Source organism: Pelophylax lessonae (assembly GCF_965119305.1).
Source record: "Pelophylax lessonae genome assembly, chromosome: 6".
In the NCBI taxonomy this organism is placed as follows: Eukaryota; Metazoa; Chordata; class Amphibia; order Anura; family Ranidae; genus Pelophylax; species Pelophylax lessonae.
This window is the reverse complement of record NC_138773.1, coordinates 190576068-190597906: the sequence shown is the minus strand read 5'-3', so window position 1 is coordinate 190597906 and position 21839 is coordinate 190576068. Positions and strand designations below refer to the sequence as shown.

The 21839-nt window shown below is 45.0% G+C and overlaps 1 protein-coding gene across 2 annotated transcripts in view; it reads left to right on the top strand.

The window, feature by feature from the left end:
- FAM117B (family with sequence similarity 117 member B) overlaps window positions 1–21839 on the top strand; it is a 113348-nt gene that overhangs the window by 13374 nt on the left and 78135 nt on the right. For both annotated transcript variants that reach the window (XM_082261312.1, XM_082261311.1), the window contains exon 2: window positions 13186–13340. In XM_082261312.1, the coding sequence (XP_082117438.1) occupies window positions 13186–13340 (155 nt within the window). The remainder of the gene's footprint in view (window positions 1–13185; window positions 13341–21839) is intronic.

Genomic DNA, 21839 nt, shown 5'->3' with positions numbered 1-21839 from the left:
CTTTAGGGAACACCCTTTTTGTCAGATATGTTTGAGTTGGCCCCCTTTCATACAGTGGTTCCAATCCGGTCCACCTGTCAGTTTTTTAGGCGGACCTAATGGGAAGGTGAGCAGTGCCTTGCCTTGAGTACAATCAAGGGCCAGATTTCGGCCTTGGTCATTTTTTCTTTCAACGTCCATTGGCCACACATTCCTTGGTGCGTACTTTTTCTCCAGGGAATTTGACACTTGGCTCGTCCAGTGTGGTCTCCGTTGCCGCCCTGGGACTTCAATTTGGTGCTGTCAGTTCTCCAGAAACCTCCCTTCAAAAATATTCAGACGGTTCCCCTGCTTACGTTGTCCTAGAAGGTGGCCTTTTGGGTGGCTATTACTTCTGCACGCAGGGTGTCTGAGCTGGCGGCGTTGTCTTGTCATTAACCTTGGGTGAATAGGTGATCTGGTGCGCTAATGCAGTGGTTCTCAACTCCGGTCCTCGGGACCCACTAACAGGCCAGATTTTAAGTATTACCTTGGGGGATGCAGACTAGAATACTGCAATCACTGAGAAGCAAATGAGATCACCTGTGATGTAATTTAGTTATCTTGCAAACCTGGCCTGTTGGTGGGTCCCGAGGACCGGATTTGAGAACCACTGCGCTAATGTAACCATATGTGTCATTTTACACATAAACAAAATGGGTGACAAAATGGGTGAAAAAATTGTGATCGCATGAAAATAATTTGACATGAAAAAGTCCATAAATCACTAGTGTAAAAAAATGGTGAAATATGATGTCTCCAAATCCAACGGTGCAAATTCATGAATGGTGATCCATAATTCCCTCCACCATACAAGTTCTCCTCTCACCAGATGGAAATGATGAAAGTGCAAATCCAACTCAAAAATCCACTCTTGTGCAATGTAAGTGAAGTCCCACCATCCATGTGTGAACACTCAAATCAATCAAAGCCTCTTACCAGACATCAACATGAAAAAGCATAAATCATCAGATGGAGGATATTCCTTCTCCTTAACATGAGTAGAACAGATCCAGGTGGCTCAAAGCAAAATCCAACTCGCATGTAATGCTTTAGGACAATCCTTGCTTTTTGATGTTAACCCAGCTCTGTCCTGATCCTGGAGCACGTGTGAAACCGTTTTTGATGTATTAACCCAGCTCCTGGTCCTTATCCTGGAGAGCACATGTGTGAAACGGTTGATTATTTTCATTATACAGTATACAAGTTTCTCACACTTCTTTTTTTTATTTTTATTTGAATTGTCACATTACAAGATGATGCTTCAATCAACTTAATGTACAATGATATACAGTGAAGTGTGCGGTGACTGTTACAGCGCAGCATATCAATTTTTTTTTATTTTTTTTTTACACAAAGCACCACAACCTACCTCATCACAATGTTTTGGTGGGTACAGTTCAGGGCTCACCGAAAAATAAATGTGGTTTGGGTGCCATTTGCATTAGGCCTGCAGTGCACCATTTACGGACCGCCCACCATGTATTTACATTGGTACTTTGAAGTTAAATACTGGGGTTATGGCAGTAGATGGCTGCCATAACCCCAGGATTTTAAATGGAGGGCGATCCGCTTTAACATAAGTGTGGTCCCAGCGGAAGGTTTTGAGAATCGTGAGAGAATTGTGATCTTCATTCTAAGCCAAAAAATCGTGATTATCATTTTTGCCTGCATCGTGTAGCTCTATTAGCAATGGAGGTGTTTAGTGTGTGTATGTCACTGGCAATCTGACGCTGTCCTAGTTTGACGCTAACAAGGTTAGCACTAACTGATGTCACCTGTGACACTAATGCGGTGATTAGAAAAAAGATCTGTACACTATAAGATAGTGACACTGTGACAGGGCAATGAAGAAGTTAACTGGGGGTGATCAGGGGGTTAAATCTTAGAATATATGGCGGATACCTTAAACCTATCCGGTACAGACTCTGACTACCCCTAACTGCCTCTCAAGCTAACTTGTGCTACAAGTGACACTAATACAATGATCAGTAAATTATCTGTATACTGTATATAGTGAAACTGACAGGGAGTGAAAAGGTTAACTGGGGGTGATCAGGGGGTGACAAATGTGTCAATGTAGTGCTTGTGTACTCACTGTCTGATCTCTTCTCCCACACTGGAACGCAAAAGGGCTCCAGGAGAGAAGATTGCATAATTTCCTGTGCCTTTGTTTACATTACATAGGCAAAGGATGTTCTGCAATTGGTCAGACCTTATCACTAGGTCCAGGCCAAAAATCATTGGCCTGGACCTGATGACTGATTGGTTCTGAACTAACTCAGCACATCGCAGGGATGGCAAGCACGCATGCCATCTAACCCCGCACGCAACCGATATACAGTTGCGTCAGTTCGCGCAGCTGCGCCACCTTGCCCCAGTAAAACTGGGCAGGTGGTCGGCAACTTTTTTTAAGTATAAGCAAAAATCAAAAACATGTTTTTGTTTTGAATAGTGGAGTGGGATCAGAAAACTTGTGGGTTTTGTTGCTGTCTGTTTCCTGGCTAGGTAGATTCACCGTCCCTATTTGACCTGTTATCGATAAGAGAAACCCAAATTTTGGGTTGTCTCCAGAACAGTAATGGATGGGACATTTTCCAATGGTGATACTAGTTCTGGTAAACACCAGGGATTCCTTTACTTTTTGGAGGGATTTTCTCACTTTCTGTTTTGGCTATGGAGGATTTGAAAGGAAATCTCCCCAGTGGGACAAAGAAGGGCTAAAAGACTTATGGGTTAGGCTCCATGTACACGGACGCTGTCAAAAGTCCCTTTTTGAATGCTGGAATTTTTAGGACGTTTGAAACGTCCGTTCGGTCGCATTTGTACCCGCGTTTAGCGGGCGTTTGCGCCTAGAACCGTTCCTAGAGGTCAAAAAAATGATTCCCCTTTAAAATGGAAAAATGCGAACGCCAAACGCGGGTCATCGCGTTTGGTCGCGTTCGGACACGTTCGGTCGCGTTTTTGCGTTTGAAACGCCGGGAAACACACGTTCGAACGCAAATAATTGCGTTCTAAAAAAAGTCCCTGAATGCAACTGCCCGCAAACGACTGCAAACGACCTGGTGTACATGGACAGATAAGATAAAATGTAGATGGGTTCAGGGGCTTCTAAAAAAAAAACGCCCAACTGCTCCTAAACGGCCATTTCCAGCGTCCCGTGTACATGGAGCCTTATAAGTACCCCACTTTATCCAAAATGGGGGGAAAAAATGTTTACATTTAGTTCTACTTTGTTGTTCTCGTTGTTCTGAGGTTTTTATTTTAGAAATGGAAGACCTCGAAATGCATAATTGCATTGTCTGTAGGTAGGTTCAAAAGGGTGCAGAGTGCCCGGTTCACACATTTGTAGTTCAGATGCAATGCATTTTATGTGTTACTGTTGAGCTTTATGCAACATAAGTGCATCAAAGATGTGGCAGTTTTTTTAATTACAACCGCTAAGGCTTCATCTACACCTGATCGTGGACAGAATTAGCGCGATTCCGCTTGCGACTTCAGATTGCTGCAAAACACAGGACTTGTTTGCGGTGCCATTACTTCTAATTGCACCCCAATCGCGACATGTTTTTGCCATGACTATCATGCTGCATTCGCAGCAATGCTGCGTTTTGGGTGCCATTTAAGTAATGGACTTGCAAATGCATCCTGCGTTTGGTGTGAACATAGCTTTTTATAAAAAAAAAAAAAAAATGTGCTTATCTGGGACAAAATAATTTTACATAGTTGGGATGGTCTGTGTACTTGGGTAGAGCAAGCATGAAAAATAAAATCACTGAAGAGTTGGGGGCTGTTCTGCCCAGCACTCTTCATCATGTACATTGCCATGCCACATTGATCAGTGTCCAATTAGGCTCCATTCACATTAGTGTGTCCCCCAAAGTTGCACAATTTCCAGTGCAACTTTGATCCAGCTTTACAGTTAATGGATGTAAATCGCATTAAGTTGCGCAAGTAGTGCAGGCACCTTTTTAAAGTCACTGTGACTTTAAGTCCCGTCGATTTGAAAGGGTGCCATTGAAAAGAATGAGCTATGATTGCACATAAGTGTTAATATAGCCTTACATGCTATGTTTGTCCAAACGTAGCTTAACTTGAGTATTCTTCGTTTAAAGGATACGTTTCCCTTTAGTAACCTGTTACACCCTTATATAGGGTGCAGATCGTTAAAAATGTGCAGTCATTTATTTTGTAAAGTGAACTTATTTCCATCATAGATGAATCAAAAATTCAGCCCGTTCAGCAGCAACCAGTCGAATTTAGATTTATTTATGGGCAGGCTGGTTGAACTAAAGTCGATCCATCGATTGACTTCAGTACAACCAGCCTGTTGGGTTTTATTGCCCAATCACTGCCAGCTGCAATATTTGCCAGCAGTGATCATTGTATTCTGCAGGTGGGGAAGGCTGCAAGTTGGCAGAACACAATAGCACTGCTGGAGGGATTCCCACATCCAACACTAACTGTTGATGGTGGATTCGAAAAAAAAATTTTTTCCTTCGACTGGTGGTTCGCCTTAGCCTTTTTAAACTTTTTTCTGCAGTTGACCAAGTTCTCTCTGTTCAAACTACCAGTTTTGTTCTGGGAATTGGCTCAGCAAGCATTTCTTCTTAGTGACCATATTTTATTGGCATTTTTTTTTTTCCCCCTCTCTGTTATGCACCAGTTCATCCATTAATACCTATTTTCTCTATTGTCCTTTTGACAGATGCAGCTCTCAATGCTTCTTCACGATTGGGTTATGCGCCATCTACAGGAGTAGACTAGGCAGTGAAAACTTTTCACGCCTATAGGGGCTGTCCCTCACAACATAACCCCAGACACACTGTGCTCTCAAATCAGTTTCTTGCTGCCTAGTTAGGGAGTAGGACCTAGGTTTCCCGCTGGGACTCCGGTCTCAGTTTTTATTTCTAAGAAATTTTATCTTTACTCATTATCGCTAGCTAGTGTCTGGGGGATCCTCCTGGTGAACTAAAGCGACAGCCGAACTGAGGTTTCGCACTGGATAATCTAGATCCTTACGTACTCCCAGCCTGGCCAACAAGCATGAGCAGGTTGTGGTCCGCCCAGGCCTCGACACGACTAAGTCCTGGTGGATGGGGACGAGCCTGCGAGCGGATGCCTCGCCGGGATGCATCGACCTGGAACGCCCTGAGTCGCAGCGTACCTCTTTTGGCTGGCAGCACCCCCACTCAGGGTGGGAGGCGAGCTGCTTTGGAGTGGAGCCCACCCGGTCCATAGTATGGTGCGTGATGCAACGCCCCCGATGTCCCTGAAAAAGACCCCTGAGAGGGAGATGTGGGCCCACTCCTGGGGATAACAGGTCTGTTTCTCTGAAAGATCCCACAGGCCTATCAAGACATGCCCTGCCCTCCCTGCTTCCTCTGGGGGCGCTATAGTCGGCATCTGATGCCTGGGGGGGATTACTAAATGTCACCTTGTCGTGGGGGGTCCTTTTTAGGTGGATACCTGCGGTGGCCTCATGCCTGGGTCCTGACCGCATGGCAGCGCTGATGGCCGCCATTTTAAGTGTGGGCATAGGCTCTCTGTGTAAGGGCAGCAGCCATTTTCCCTAAGCTTCCTATACTTTACTATTGGCACCATTTTATTGTAGCCTGAGGCTACACAGGCAGTGTGCGGCCTCTAGTGGTGATATGTCACTTCCTGTCAGAGACATTTTCATGCTGGAGATTACACTACAGAGCAGCTACTTCCCAGAGGTGATAAAGTAAGAGGTTTTATTTCTTTGGGTATTCCTCTGACACACTTTTGCTCCTGCCAGCCTTTGAGGGGGACTCCAGGTGCAGCACGTTATAGTGGTGCGGATCGCGATTTAAAGGGGCAGTGCACTTTTTTTTTTTTTTTTCTCTAAAACTTGCAAAATGGAGTCCCAAGGTAAAAATGACCCCTTAGACTTTATTCGTGCGCATGCCGGACCATCCGGATCACAGTCTCTCATGTCTCTGATGCCAGATTTTTCAAAGCTGCAGACAAAGGTGGACTTTGTGATAAAACAAATCGCTACCCAGTCACGGCCACTTCCTTCTCAGTCCTCTGATTCAGAGCCTGACATGGTTGCCATGGACAATCCCATCCCTGAGGGATCCCTGTCCTTGCTTTCAGATGGTCAGGAGAATATAAGGTGGAAGCACTGATTTTTTTTTGTTCAGTAAGGGAAACCTTAAAAATGGATGATGAGCTCACACAGTCAGGTCAGCGGATAGTTTTTGGCTTCCGCAAAAGTCCAGAAGTCGGGTCGGGTTCCTTTGTCCCGAAGACTTTCACAATATGGTGAATGAGCAATGGCCCATTAAGCACGTGCTAGTGGTGCAAAAGCGCTTTAAACGCCATTATCCCTTTGCTGGCTCAGTCTCAGGTGAGGTGGATCACCCTGTTTCCAGAACAAATCTACTCTGGTACCTGTGGAAGTCTCACCGGTGTTTACGGACCTGTTGGGCTGATGGGTGGAATCCCTTTCCCGCCACCTGCATATGCTGGCGGGCTCGATACTTAAACCTGTATTCGCATCCGTCCTGGTTTCTCAGACTGTTACAGAATGGGTTGCGGTGCTTAGGGGTAACTTACCGCTGATACAGTTTCCCTGGCTCTGATGAGCTCACGGACCAGATGACCCAGGCCCTGGTTTACCTGTGTGCTGCGGCCCTGGTTGCGGCTCCTCTGGTTGCCAGAGTGTAAGCTGTGGGGATTGCCATACGCCGATGGTGTGGCTGCGGAGCTGGTCGGCGGACCAGGCTTCTAAGAAGGCCTTAATTGATCTCCCATTTTTGGGGACTCCTTGGATGAGTTAATCAAGGGCCTAACGGGGGTAAGAGTTCTCTGCTACTCCAATCCTCAAATGCAATGCACCTCGCAGTAAGATGGGACCCTCTTTCACAGCTCACAGGCGTTTTTTTTTTTTCGTGCCGCAAGGGCGCGTGCAAACTGTAAATCGTTCAGAGTCTCTGGAGGAAACGGGAAGGCTTGGTTGGGTAAGCCCAAGACTAGCCGATCCGGTTCGGCAGACAAATCCTCATGAAGGGGCGTCCTCACCCGATTCTGGTGGGGGGACGTCTGTGTTACTTTCAAGAACCCTGGATGTCTCTGATTGGGACAAATGGGTTCACAAACTAATTTGTTCAGGGTACAAGATCGATTTCTGGTCTCGTCTAGCAGACAGGTTCTTTCCATCAAATCTCCATCTGTCTCCAGATCGATTGAAGGATCTCAGGGAGGCAGTGCAGACTCTGCTTGCACGGGGAGTGATATTGCCAGTTCCTCAGCAGGAATGATTTAGAGGTTTTTATTCAAACCTGTTCAGTGTCCAGAAAGGAGGGCAAGGTGCGTCCAATTCTGGACCTCAAATCACTGCACCGCTTTGTGCTGTTGCAGACATTCGGATGGAATCTATTCGGTCAGTGGTAGCATCTTTACATCAAGGGGATTTTCTGGCCTCCCTGGCTGTAAATGATGCGTATCTGCACATACCTATTTACGAGGGTCATCAGCGGTGTCTCCGTTTTGCAGTGGCGTAGGAAAACTTTCAATTTGTGCCATTACCCTTTGGTCTAGCTTCCGCTCCCAGGTTTTGGCCCCGGTGCTGGCTTTGCTACTCGGAAAGTGAATTGCGATCCTCCACTATCTGGAAGATCTCTTGTTGAGGGCAAGCTCTCATGTTGCCCTGTCGGGTGACCTGGCATTCACGGTTCAGACACTTCAGGAGTTAGGGTGGACCATCAACTTCCAGGAGTCTGCGCTGACTGTCAGTGCGCCTGAACTACCTTGGCTTGATCTTAGACTCCCCTCAGATGAGTGTCTTTCTCCCAGAGGAAAAACTTCAGGCCTTGTAGGGCGAGATCAGTTGCTGATGGACAACGATCTCTCCTTTATGCGGACGTGTATGAGGTCCTTGGGGCTGTTGGTGTTGACCATTTGCCCAATTTCACACAAGGCCTCTATAAACAGACATTCTTGTCCAGTGGGTCAAGGACCCGCAGTCCTTGGACAGAATATGTCTAAGCTGTCTCACAAATTCTGAGCTCTCTTGGTGGCTTCTGTTGCCCGCTCTGAGCCAGGGCAGGTCATTTCTGCCGCTGTTGTGGACAGTGGTCACCACGGATGCCAGCCTTTTGGGCTGGGGTGGAGGAATCATCCTAAACGATGTCCTGGAGCTAAGGGCGATCAAACTCTGCCTGCTCCATTGGACGCCTCGACTGCACGGCTTTCCTTTTTCCGGTTCAATCAGACAATGTCACGGCTGTGGTCTACATCAATCATCAGGGGGGCACCAAGAGTGTCCGGGCGGCCAGGGAAGTGGCAGAGATCCTGATTTGGGCCGAGGCACCTGTTCTCCGCTGTTCACATTCCAGCTGTGGAGAATTGGCTGGCGGATTACCTGAGTCGTCAAGTTCTGGATCAGGGGGAATGATCCCTGCATCCGGATGTTTTGTCTCCTGTGTGCCCGATGGGGAACTCTGGAGGTGGATCTGTTCGCATCTTGTTTTTACAAAAAGGTAGAGCGGTTTGTGGCTAGGGCTGGAGACCCTCTGGCCAATGCCACAGACATGTTGGTGGTGTCTTGGAACATATATCGTCTGATTTATGCCTTTCCACCGATGCAGCTCTTGTCAAGGTTCCTCTGCAGGTTGGCGGTGGAACAGATGCTGTTGATTCTGATGGCCCCAGACTGGCCTCACTGGTCTTGGTATGCAGACCTGGTAAAATGGTCGTCGAGCCTCCCTAGCGGCTGTCTCTGAGAGGGGGGATCTGCTGTCTCAAGGGCCGATCTTCCATCCTGCTTTAACCGCGTGGCGGTTGAAGGCCAGGTGTTGAGAGACAGAGGCCTCTCTGATTCTGAGATTCCTACCTTGTTGAGATGAGAGCAAGGAAGGCTACTTCCAGGAAGATTTATCATCGAACTTGGAAGGTGTATATTGCCTGGTGTGAGTCACAAAAGTTGCATCCTTGCTCATTTTTGGTGGCGAGGGTCTTAGCCTTCTTGCAGAAGGGAGTTGAGCAACGCTTGGCTTTAGGTACGGTTAAAGGTCGAGTGTCGGCCTTAGCCATTTACTTCCAACCTCCCCTGGCGTCTAATTCCTTTATCCGCACCTTTATTCAAAGGGTGCGTCACCTGGCTCCGCCGAGGAGATCCCCCATTGCCGCTGTGGGATCTGAATTTGGTGGTGTCCATTCTTCAATGGCCCCCCTTTGAAAATATTAGATATCTCTGCCTTTATCCCAGAAGGTTGCCTTTTTTGGTGGCTCTCACTTCTGCTTGCAGAGTGTCTGTCTGAGTTGGCGTCTGTCCTGCCGTTCACCTTTTTTGGTCATTCATAGGGATCATGTTGTTCTACGACCTAATCAGTCTTTTCTCCCTAAGGTAGTGTCTGCTTTCCACCTCAATGTAGATATTGTTTTGCCTTCGCTCTGTGCTAAGCCCAAGCATCCCAAGGAATTTGCTTTGCATTCACTGGATATGGTTCGGGCGATCAGGGTTTACCTGTCAGCCATGGAGTCTTTTCTGACCTCTGATTCCTTGTTTGCTCTTCCTGAGGGATATCGTAAGGGTTCGGCTGTGTCTGCTGCGACCATATTAACGTGGTTCAGGCAGACAATTGTTTAGGCCTATTCTTTAAGGGGTCAGGTTCCTCCTTTTCCCTGTGAGGGCGCATTCTACTTGAGCGCTGAGTGCCTCTTGGGGTTTTCACCATCAGGCTTCTGTTGCTCAGGTGTGTGAAGCGGTGACTTGGTTGTCTGTGCACACTTTTTTACCGAATTCTACTAGGTTAATTTGTTGGCATCCTCTGACGCTTCCTTGGGCCTCAAGGATTTGCAGGCTGCTGTTTGACAAAGAGACTTGGTTTTCTCTTTATGGGGATGAATTTTTTTGTTTGGGGTGTAAGCTCCTGTTGGTTTGGGTTGAGCCTTTTTTTTTTTTTGTCGCCCAGTTGGCTACGTTTTGTTAGCCTTGGATGTACGTTAACAGTTGGTTGCGTTTTCCCACCCCCTCATGTCTACACTGCTTTGGGATGTCCCAATAGTGAAGAAGCATTGAGAGCTGTGTCTGTCAAAGGACGTTAGAGAAAATTGGATTTTTGTAAGAACTTACCGCAAAATTCTTTTCTCTGAGTCTTGACAGACGCAGCTCACGCCCCTCTAAAATGGGGTTGGTTCTGTCTTTTACTGCTTGCTACGAAACTGATTTGAGAGAACAGTGTGTCTGGGGTTATGTCGTGAGGGACAGCCCCTATAGGCGTGTTGAGTGAAAAGTTTTCACTGATTAGTCTACTCCTGTAGATAGCGCATAACCCAATAGTGAAGAAGCATTGAGAGCTGCGTCTGTCTGTAAAAAATAAAAAAAGCAAACAAAAAAAAACCCACAAACATTTAAAGCGGAACTATACCTAGCTCTATTCCAGCGCTTTAATAGCGTTCCCTCAACAGCTACTAACCTCTTTGGCCAGTCCTCTTCTGAGTACTGCTCTTCGGCAGGCCAAGAGAACATGAATTCTGCGCATGTGCGGGGAAATTCGTTCATCTCGGCAGATGCCGAAAATTGTACTCTGTGCAAGCGCATCCCAAAACCGCTCCAGCTTCACTCCCCTCACCTGGTTTAAGCAGAGCCCCCAAATGTTGTTGTATTTTTGCTTAAGAACTAAAACACTTGTGCAAATATTGTTACACAAATTGTTAAATTTTTTTTTTCTGCAGGTCCTCCGTTTTGTTTAGAAAATGTATATTTCTTTGTGATCCTTTAGGGCTCTTTCACACGGTCCGCCTCCGTAGGCGGATCCGTGTTGCTCAGCGGGGATCGATCCGCGATCCCCGCTGAGCCGGCGGATGACAGCTCCGTCTCCGCTTGCAGAGCGGAGAGGGAGGTGTCTCAGCACCCGCTGCCCTCTATGGGGGATCGGATGAGAGCGGACCGCTTGTCCGCTCTCATCAGATCCGCTCCGCTCCGATTACTGAACGGATGGAAAAATAGGGTTTCCATCCGTCCAGATTTCAGCACAGGATCGGATGCGGATGGTAGTGGGTGTCAGCGGAGGTGTCTCCGCTGATACCCGCTGCCCCATAGAGCTGCATGGAGGATCCGATCAGATCAGCCTAAAAAACTGACAGGCGGATCTGATCGGATCGCCCGTGTGAAAGAGCCCTTACTAAATTTCTAAGCCACAAAAGGACATTTTTAACATATGTATGAAAAATACTTTACGCTGAACTGCAGGTATAGATCTTGATGCAGCTTGGACCAATCTAAGTATGCATATGCCATACTTGTAGAAGCAGAGCATTGTTGTTTTTTCAGAGCATTGTTGTAGTATTTGCTGCTATTACAGTGATTGCTCTTGTCTTTGGGTTCCAAGTTGAACAGCTGCCCTACTACATAGTAACCACAGGGGTTAATTTTGTTCAGCATGGACGTCATTAACAGAAGCCCTGCGTTTTTCCTAATGAATGCAAATCGTTCGGTAAGGACAGTGGTAATTACTGTAGTAGCAGCAAATACTACAAATGAGACTCCACTTCAAAACAGTCCCTTGGGTATGGCATATCCAAGAAATAATATGGAAAGAAGGGTGCGCTAACCAAAAAAAGAAAATTGTGGCAGCACTAGAAGTTAGGAAATAGACAAATAGAAAAGTAGTGTGCTCTAAAAAAAAACTATGCATACATTTGCATAAAGCAAAAACCATATGTATAAGTGAACAGCAATAACAATGAAACAACGAAGTGCAAGTGATAAATTACACACAAACCACCAAAGTGATAAAAGTAAATCAATATTGTAACAACTAAAGTCTCAATGTATCAATAAAGTGAGTTCTTCAAATCCTGAAGTGATGTGGCAAACACCGCAGATATGTGCTATAGTTGTGTCTTCAAAATTGAAATAATAGATGAACGCCCCGTGACACTTCCATAAATATAAGGTGGCCCGTTACCACAATTCACTTTAAACCAGGTGACGAAATGATCTCACTGAAGGTGATGGTGTGGCTTAACCAGTAAAGCCCAATAGTAGCAATTATTTCTTACCAGATCTTAAAGTAGGGAGTGCTTTCAACCGTTAAGCTGATATGCAAATTCACAGTGGCAGAAGATATACTCACTGGGCTCCCAATATATGAATCCTGTGGACCTATCCCCTTCTCAGTAGTGTGGATCTCGCTTGGGCCAATAGTTGTGTAATCACAAGTGGCTCCCCAAATGAAAGATAAAAGCGCTAATAGTGTATTATCCTTTAAAATAGCTTTATTATAAAAAGACAGACACTAACGGCAAATGTCTTGAACACACAAAACAAACGGTTACTCTGTAGAAAATCGCGGCCACCTGCAGAATGGACCGCGAGATGTGATAACGCGGCTGCTCCCCCCAACGCAAGGCATCAGCTGGGACTGGAGCTTAGCTCACACTGTCACACTCCGCGTAGAAGTACCCTCCCGGTAAGAAACTTGCGGTCAGAACGCAGTGGAACCCCGGAAGCACAGTTGTATTCCACTTCCTGCGATGGTGTATCATACTCTAATGCATCCCACACATGAAAACATGAATGGAATTGATTAAAAACCTGGCTTAAAGCATACATGGCATCTGAAATTAATATATACTAAAAAGATGAAAGATCCGTATATTTTGAGGGGCCAAGAAAATAAACCAAATCAAATCCATGGCCAATTATTTGCACTAATGTCAGTTTAATTAGGTGACTGACAGGTCAATATTTGAACTCACTTTGATACATTTGAGAAACTTTTTTTGTTACAATATTGATTTACTTTTATCACTTTGGTGGTTTGTGTGTAATTTATCACTTGCACTTTGTTTCATTGTTATTGCTGTTCACTTATACATATGTATGGTTTTTGCTTTTTGCAAATGTATGCATAGTTTTTGTAGAGCGCACTACTTTTCTATCTATGTGGCATATCCATACTTTCTTAGGTCCAAGCTGGACTAGATTTAACTATGTAATAAAATCCATACCTAAATGTAAATAGACAAGTAGTCTGTCTGTTTCCTCAAACAGGGCAGATACTTGGATTTGTAAGAATGGTTAGAAGTAAGTTGTTGACTTTTATTCTCAGGTTTTATTGTATTGAAAATGTTTATATTGTATTTTTTATATTAAAGTTAAAACCTATTTAAAATATTTTGTTTATTCAGGCAATAAGCCACAACCACCTTCAACAACAACAAGTCCTTCCAGCTTAATTCGGCGTATGTCTTCACTTGATACTCTTGCTGCTCCTTACCTCTCTGGTCAGTGGCCTAGGGACCATGGGCAGGCTGCTCCATGTATGTGTGACAAGTCTACTCAGGTAATTATTTTATGCATCAAAGGGGTTTCATTATCATGCCTATGCAGCCATTAACACTCAGTATCCATAATCCAGAATAAGTGCAATGGTGACTGTTTTTCTCTTTTAAGCTTCCCCAAAAGCAAGCTCAGGTTAGAAATGTGCTGTTAATATAAAAACTGAGTAGAATGATATTGTTTTCTGGAGTATTTTTTTATTTATTTTTTTTAATATACATTCTGCCTACTATCTAGCACGTGCACAGTGTATCCTATGTTCAAAGGCATGCCTCTGTCACAGTGGCAAATATGCTTACAGTATGTCAGCTCAGGTATGTAATACCATAGCAACTGCAGATCTAAATAAAGGCTAGACTGACACTTTTTTGTCAGCTGCATAAGAATAGATAACCTGAACCTCCAGGAAGCCTAAAAATTCTCCCTTCCAGTGGGGCTATGTCCGCATTACAAATGGTAAAATTTAAGTTCACCTTTTACGTTAGCTTTTGTAGTCAAGGGGCCCCAGTAGATATATTTGTGCAGCAAATGTTAAAGCCGTATTAAAACCAAAAGCAAACTTGTATTCTATTGCAGCTTGCCAATTCTTATATGTGATGGCTGTATTAGTTTTCCCTTTGTTAGGCTTGCTTTCTTCTATTTTCATCAGTAATCCAGCCAACAGGTCTGCTGTTTTTTCACACAGGCTCTCCAGCAGAATGTATCAGTTTACATGAATGAGACAAACCACTTAACCCTGACAGAGGTGATTAAAATGATCAGTGGTTCTAAATCTAATACATGTAACACTCCTTTCACCCAAGACTGGCAGTGCTGTTTGCTGTGCCTCCTATTCTCATTCCTCTAATATAGGAGGTGTGTTACTGGCCAGATCACCTGATAAAAATGTTGGGAAAAGGCCAAAGAAAACTGATGCAGCTGCCACGTCTGATTGGTAAGGGTGCAGTATAATAATTTTGATTTGGGGTTTAAGACCGCTTTTAATGATTTGTCATTCCTGTAGGCCATTTGGGCTTCCTGGGCAGCCTGGTTAAAAAAAAAAAAAAAAAAAATCTGTTAGTAATCCTTCCTGCCTTGTTACTAGTGCATGAAAACCACACTTACTCCCAGCATTGCAAGAATGTAAACCAATGGTTTTCCCTAAACGTCTTTCGGGACAGCACCTTGAGAGATGGCTCCTCCCTCTCACCAACAGGAAACACCCATTCCACCAAGCTTTAAAAGGGGGCCTCTCCCCAAAGCTCCTCAGTTTGTTTCCTCCAGCCGAGGAACACCTAATTGGGGGTCAGGGGCTCTTAACCACTTTACCACTAGAGGATTTTGCTGTCTTACGTCTGGGCCACTTTTTGCGATTCGGCACTGTGCGAGTTTAACTGACAATTGCGCGGTCGTGCGACGCTGTACCCAAACAAAATTTACGCCCTTTTTTTTCCAACAAACAGAGCTTTCTTTTGGTGGTATTTGATCACCTGTACGATTTTTACTTTTTGCGCTAATAAACAAAAATAGAGCGTTTATTTTGAAAAAATAACAATATTTTTAACATTTCTTTATATGAAATTCCCCCCCAAAAAAAATTTAAAAATCTAATTTTTTAAAAATTTTTGGCCAATTTGTTTTATGCTACCTATGTTTGGTAAAAAAAAATCACAATAAGCGTATTTTGATTGGTTTGCGCAAAAGGTGTTTTTTTTTTTTAACGCGTAATGGCGGCGATCTGTTTTTTTTTTTTTTTTCGGGACTGTGACATTGCGGCGCACAGATCGGACCCCTGACTGACATTTTTGACGCTTTTGGGGGTACCAGTGACATTACTGCAGTAATCAGTGCTATATATATATATATATATATATATATATATATATATAAGGGATGCACCGAATATTCGGCGGCCGAACATTATTCGGCCGAACATTATTCGGCCGAAAATAGAAAAAATAGCACTTTCGGTGTTCGGCCGAATAAGTCAAAAGGCCGAATAATTTTGTGCCGAACAATAGGGCTGAACGATAGTCGATATGATATCGACTATCGTTCTGTGGCCGTAGGCGATATTCATATCGCCGAGGTCACGATATTTACAGGGGGAAGGGACTCGGAGGAGGACTCACAGACTTCCATGTTAGGCAGGGGAAGCCGGGACACTTCAGCGGTGAGCATACATACATTACTCACTCGTGCACTGCAGCCCGCCCCACACATTCAGTGAGTCTTACTCTCCTCCCTAGTTTTTTCAATGGCACATTCAGGAAGCCAATCACGCCGTGATTAGCTGCACAGCGAACCAATCACGCGTGCCTGCACACCTGATTGGTTCCGCTGTGCCGCTACTCACGGCGTGATTGGCTTCCTGAATGTGCCATTGAAAAAACTATGGAGGAGAGTAAGACTCACTGAATGTGTGGGGCGGGCTGCAGTGCACGAGTGAGTAATGTATGTATGCGGTTGTGCTCCTTTCCAGGCTCCTACTAGTCCACCTCCAGCCTCCTACTACCACCACTATGAGAGACTGTCTGTCACGGTATAATCTGATCGAGTCCACACTGACACTGACTGACTGTCACTGAGTAATTGATGTTACCACATTAACCCTGACCTGCCCAGTGCCCTGTATCTGCAATTTAAAATTTACAAGGCTGCCTGCATGCTTCCTGATTTCCATTCCCAGCATCCTTCCCAATCCCTACAGTGTCACTAACATTAACCCTATGGTACAAGGCTGCAGTGTGCACTGAATCCCATTCCCTACAGTAACATTTAGGGAGAGAGACATGAGAGGACAAGAGAGAGAGAGACATGAGAGGACAAGAGAGAGAGAGAGACATGAGGACAAGAGAGGACAAAAAATTGGCAAAATAAATGGAAAAAATGCGAAACACCGCGTTCGGTATTCGGCCTTCGGCCAAACATTTCATTATTATTCGGCTTCGGCCAAGAATTTTTAATTTCGGTGCATCCCTAATAAATATATATGCACTGTTACTGTAAAAATGACACTGGCAGGGTGGCAGGGAAGGGGTTAATGTATGCCTGGTGCTTACTAACGTGTGTGGGGGGAGGTGACTGTGTGAGACAAGGACAGATCGAGGGTTCAACTATGCCCCCGGCGGCGTGCGCGTGCCGCCGAGAAAGTGGAGTGTCTGGCGACGTAGGTCTTCGTCGCCAGACGATAACTAACCACTTTGCCGCAGTAGGCTCAACGTGAGCAGATGGCAAGTGGTTAAGGTGCTGTCCTGAGAGACCAGGCTCCCTGCCTCCACCTTACCTTAATCTTTTGGTGAGTCTGCCATCCACACGATTGGCAGTGCTGTATGGGCTCCCTCTTCCCCTTCAGTGCGCAGGGAGAGCAAGTACTGCTTGTGAGCGCAGCCCCCAGGCGGCGACAACTGGCAGTGAATCTTTTCCCTTTCTCCACCATGGCATCGTTATTTTTATTTTTTTCTTTATTGAATTTGCCGCTATCTTTCCGGATACGAGAAGAGGCACGTCCGCCCGGAAGTGAGGTATCCGGGAGGGGTGGCGTTTGTGGAGCGGGCGCACAGGGGGAGAGGGGAGGAACAAGGCTGGTGCTTATTTCCAGTTCAGGTCCGGCGCTATGAACAGAGTCTCCGCAGCAGGTGGGACAGGCACAGTGGTCATGAGTAAGCGACTGGGAATGTCGTGAAACGCGTCAACCTATACGTCTGCTTGTACACTGTCTGTCTTTTTGCTTTTACTTGAAGAATAAAGGAAACGATTTTTTGATTTCAACCAAACTACCAACCGGAGTGCGGTCTTCTTCAAGGGACAGGCACAGGCACCAGCGAGGCTCATGTAAGGGGTGTTTGTGTACTTGCCCTTATTTTAACTGTGGGGTCTCTTTTCTTCCGAGTTTCTAGATCGACTGATTTGGCATTTGAGGATATGGGAATATTAAAAGATCCCTTGGACAGAAGAATGGATCAGCAGCTTAAGAGCTTGGCAATCCTGGCAGTCACTTGTGTATCCAGAAACTTGGAGTACTGGGTTAACCAGCTCAAAGCCCATTTCACCGCAGATTCGCTAAAACAAGAAATCCTTGATTCCTTTTCCACTTTGTCTACGGCCATACGCTGGCCATGCATTTATACAATTTTATTGAAATTTACAACTATGTAGTACAAAGGCCTGCCTAATTGGATACAAGTGAAAGTGTTGTTTAGTTTTGACCTCATATATTATGTGGTTTGCGGTAAATTGAAAATTGTACAAGAAAATTGAACCTGTATGGCTAGCCTTAGCCTACATTGCGGATGCATCAGAATCTGTAAGGCTCCGTTCACATGTCAGCGTATGGATCGCGGGCAGAATCGCCGCGATTCCGCCCGCGATCCGGAGATTATTGCAAATAGCGGGACGCCTGTGCGTTGCCCGTGATTTGCAATAGCCCCCCAAACGCTGAGCGATGTTGCCGCGATTTCCGCCTGCCGAATCGCGGTAACATCGCGGAAAAAAAATCGCGGGACGCAATACGCTCCAAAGAAGCTCTTGTACTTTGTTGGGCGTAATGACTCCCGTGATTTTTTTTTTTGCGCAATGTCACCGCGATTCGGCAGGCGGAAATCGCGGCAACATCGCTCAGCGTTTGGGGGGCTATTGCAAATCACGGGCAACGCACAGGCGTCCCGCGATTTGCAATAATCTCCGGATCGCGGGCGGAATCGCGGCGATTCTGCCCGCGATCCATATGCTGACATGTGAACAGAGCCTTAGTATGACGGCAAGATTCTCAGTTTTACCTAACTCAGCCATAAGAGCTCTCTGGTTGAAGACTAGGCCTGGGGATAAAGCTTCCAAGAGCAAGCTTTGCGGAATTCCGTTTCTAGGGGATCTACTTTTTTTGGTCCTGAGTTACTCCGCTTTGGATAGGACAGCCGACAAAAAGAGATCATTCCCTATTAAAAAGAAGAAAAAAAACAGCCAGCTAAACGTCTTTTTTTTTCGACCTCCAAGGGCTCAGCATGATAGGCCCCAAGAGGAAATGAAAAATTGGTCGGCGCAAAAGTCTAGGGGGAAAGGAAGCTTCCCGTTTCCGTCCTCCTACATCAACCAGCAAAGCACAATACAAACCTTCTAAGAGACACAACAAAAGCCCTGGCTATGAAGAACCTATTAAAGAATTTGATGCGACAGGGAGTTGAGTCAAGTATCATCAGAAGAACGACATCAGGGATTCTATTCCCATATTTTTTCTGATAAAGAAGCCATCTGGGGATTTTCACCTCATTCTCAACTGAAACCATTAAAGGTCAGTCCAAAATATTTTGTATGGATTAAATTTTCACTGTCAGGAATTTGTTGACCAAAGGATGCTTCATGGCATCGCTTGATTTAAGAGATGCTTATCTGCATATTCCCATAGCCACTCAGTCCCAAAGGTTCCTGAGGTTGGCTGTGGATATGGGGAAGGAAATCCTGCATCTGCAATTCAGAGCCCTCCCTTTTGAGCCTTTTAAATCTTTTCAAAGGTTAATGGCAGAAAGCCTTGCTCCTCTCCGCCTTCATGTAGAGAGAAATTGCAAGAAGATCTGAGCAAGGCCGGCAGTCACTTAGAATCCTTGGGTTGGATTGCGAACCTTCAAAAGTCAAGCTTCACTCGAGCTCAACTGGGTACATTTTCTGGACTTCCAGATATTCAAAAGAACAGAAAATTTTTCCTTTTCAGAAGAAAAAAAATACAGAATGTAATAGCCATGCTACAGAGAAGGTTTGTCAGCCCTGGGAACCCTAACCTCGGCTATACCAGCCATTCAATGGGTAAAACTCCATTTCAGACCACTCCAATATTTCCTGCTGAAGGTTTGGGGTCACAGTTCAAAAACCCTAGAATCTGAAGTAAAAATCCCCACCAAGGTCAAAAGGACCCTCTGGTGGTGGAGAAATCAAGCAACTTTGTCAAGGGGGTTATTATGGACCTTCCCAGTCATAAAAAGCTTGACAACCGATGCCAGCATGTGGGGATGGGGAGCCCAATGGCATCAGAATCTGGCACAAGGGGTTTGGTCCTAGGCCGAGGCAATGAAGTCCTCAAACTGGAGAGTTAAAAGCTTTGGCTTTGACTGCCTTCTCTCCGAACCTCCAGAGGTCCCATGTGCAAATCTTATCGGACAACGCCACGCCACAAAAAGCGGAACCCTCCAGTTGCTGTCGACTGAAATCCTGGAGTTGGCGGAAAGTCAGTTACTTTCCTTATCAGCGGTCCTCAAAGGCACGTTAAATGAGGTGGTAGATTTTTTTTGAGCAGATGGAAGATTTGGGAAGCAGATTGGAACCTGAATGCAGAAGTCTTTGCATTAATAACCAGGACTTGGGGATGGCCAGAAGTGGACTTGAGTGTGAGGGGCTTGCGCTTAGGAAACCTCGGTTCGGTGAATATAAATAAAAAAATAAAAATATAAACAATAACTAAGTAATAAATCAATAAATTAAATACATAAGCTGCTGCTAGGTAGAAAAGGTGATACCTTTCAAACACTGAAAAACTAAGTACCTGCGCTGCTTAAACCGAAACCATAAACATAAATATCAATTGTGCTAATATATAAATAACATCATAAAGTGCTCGTGCGAATAACTGTGCAGCTGTGTATATAAATATAGTGTTACACTACATATAACAGCATAAATATTATAAATAAACTCATATGTGTGACATATCATATATCAAAAGTAATTAAAAATATAAAGTTCATAACGATAAATATCTTCCAAACTGAATAAAGTGCAAGTCTCTTGTGCTACTATAAGTGCTCCGTGCTCAAGGTATATGGATAAAGTGCCGGTGCTCAGTCCTTGTGAGTTAGTGCTCCCCTCTCGGTCCCACACTCACCAGAAGCAGAGAGTAATATCGCCTTAAAAACTGGTTGTATAAGGTAACCGCCTCTTATGGATCACCAACGGATATAAGCTGTGGATCTCCTGTGCCTCTATATCCAGGTAAATATCCAGGTGATGCTCCCCAGTATCATGAAAAGAAAAGGGCCATCATCGTGCAGTATGTTCTAAAAGGTTTATTTTCCACGCAATAAAAAGATACACTTACAAGACATAAAGAATCAATCCGCCTTTAGCAAACCCACGGGACGCCAAACGAATGGCCGTGCGTTCCACCCGTGTAGCCGGAAGCCGGAAGAGGTTGCAGCCGGAGATAACGTACTACGTGTTCGGACGGCTTGACGCATTTCGCTCCGCCAATCAGAGCGTTCTCAAAAGGCTTTCAAGATGGCCCTTTTCTTTTCATGATACTGGGGAGCATCACCTGGATATTTACCTGGATATAGAGGCACAGGAGATCCACAGCTTATATCCGTTGGTGATCCATAAGAGGCGGTTACCTTTATACAACCAGTTTTTAAGGCGATATTACTCTCTGCTTCTGGTGAGTGTGGGACCGAGAGGGGAGCACTAACTCACAAGGACTGAGCACCGGCACTTTATCCATATACCTTGAGCACGGAGCACTTATAGTAGCACAAGAGACTTGCACTTTATTCAGTTTGGAAGATATTTATCGTTATGAACTTTATATTTTTAATTACTTTTGATATATGATATGTCACACATATGAGTTTATTTATAATATTTATGCTGTTATATGTAGTGTAACACTATATTTATATACACAGCTGCACAGTTATTCGCACGAGCACTTTATGATGTTATTTATATATTAGCACAATTGATATTTATGTTTATGGTTTCGGTTTAAGCAGCGCAGGTACTTAGTTTTTCAGAAGTGGACTTGTTTGCGTCAAGCGAAAACGCAAAGCTTCCTCGTTTCTTTTCTCTCCACCAAAGTACGGTTTCCTGGGGATAGATGCCTTGGCACATCCTTTGGGACTTTCTTCTGGGTTATGCTCCCCCCCCCCCCTCTTTCAAATCATTCTGCTGGTATTATAGAAAATACAGAAGGAAAGTGCGTCAGTGATTCTGATCTCCCCATTTTGGCCAATGAGAGCTTGGTTCTCAACTATTCTACAGTTGGCAGTCAAACCTTGTTTTCAGCTCCCTCTTCAACAGGATTTGCTGCTTCAGGGCCCAGTATGTCACCCAGAGGGGGCCAGGCTGAACCTCTCCGCCTGGTATCTGAGGAGCAGCTATTAAAAAAATAAAGGACTCTCAGAGCCTCTAGTGACTACTTTACTTTCTAGTAGGGAGAAAGTTACTAGGGCCATCTATGCTAAAATTTGGAAAACCTACAATACTTTGTGTCATTCAACGAATCGAACCTTGGAAAATATTATGTTCGTGTTGGAGTTTCTGCAGGATGATGCAGAAAAGGATTTGGCAGTTAGTACTCTTAAGGTGCAAGTAGCCACCTTAGGCGTATTTCTGGAGAGACCAGTTGCCTCAGAAGCTTTGATCACAAGGTTCTTTAAGGCGCTTACTCCTTCCAGACCAGCTCCTGCAAGAGCTTTGTCAGTGGTTCTTAAGGCCTTCACAAAGGAGCCTTTTGAACCTTTAGTCTATTTCTCTAAGGAATCTT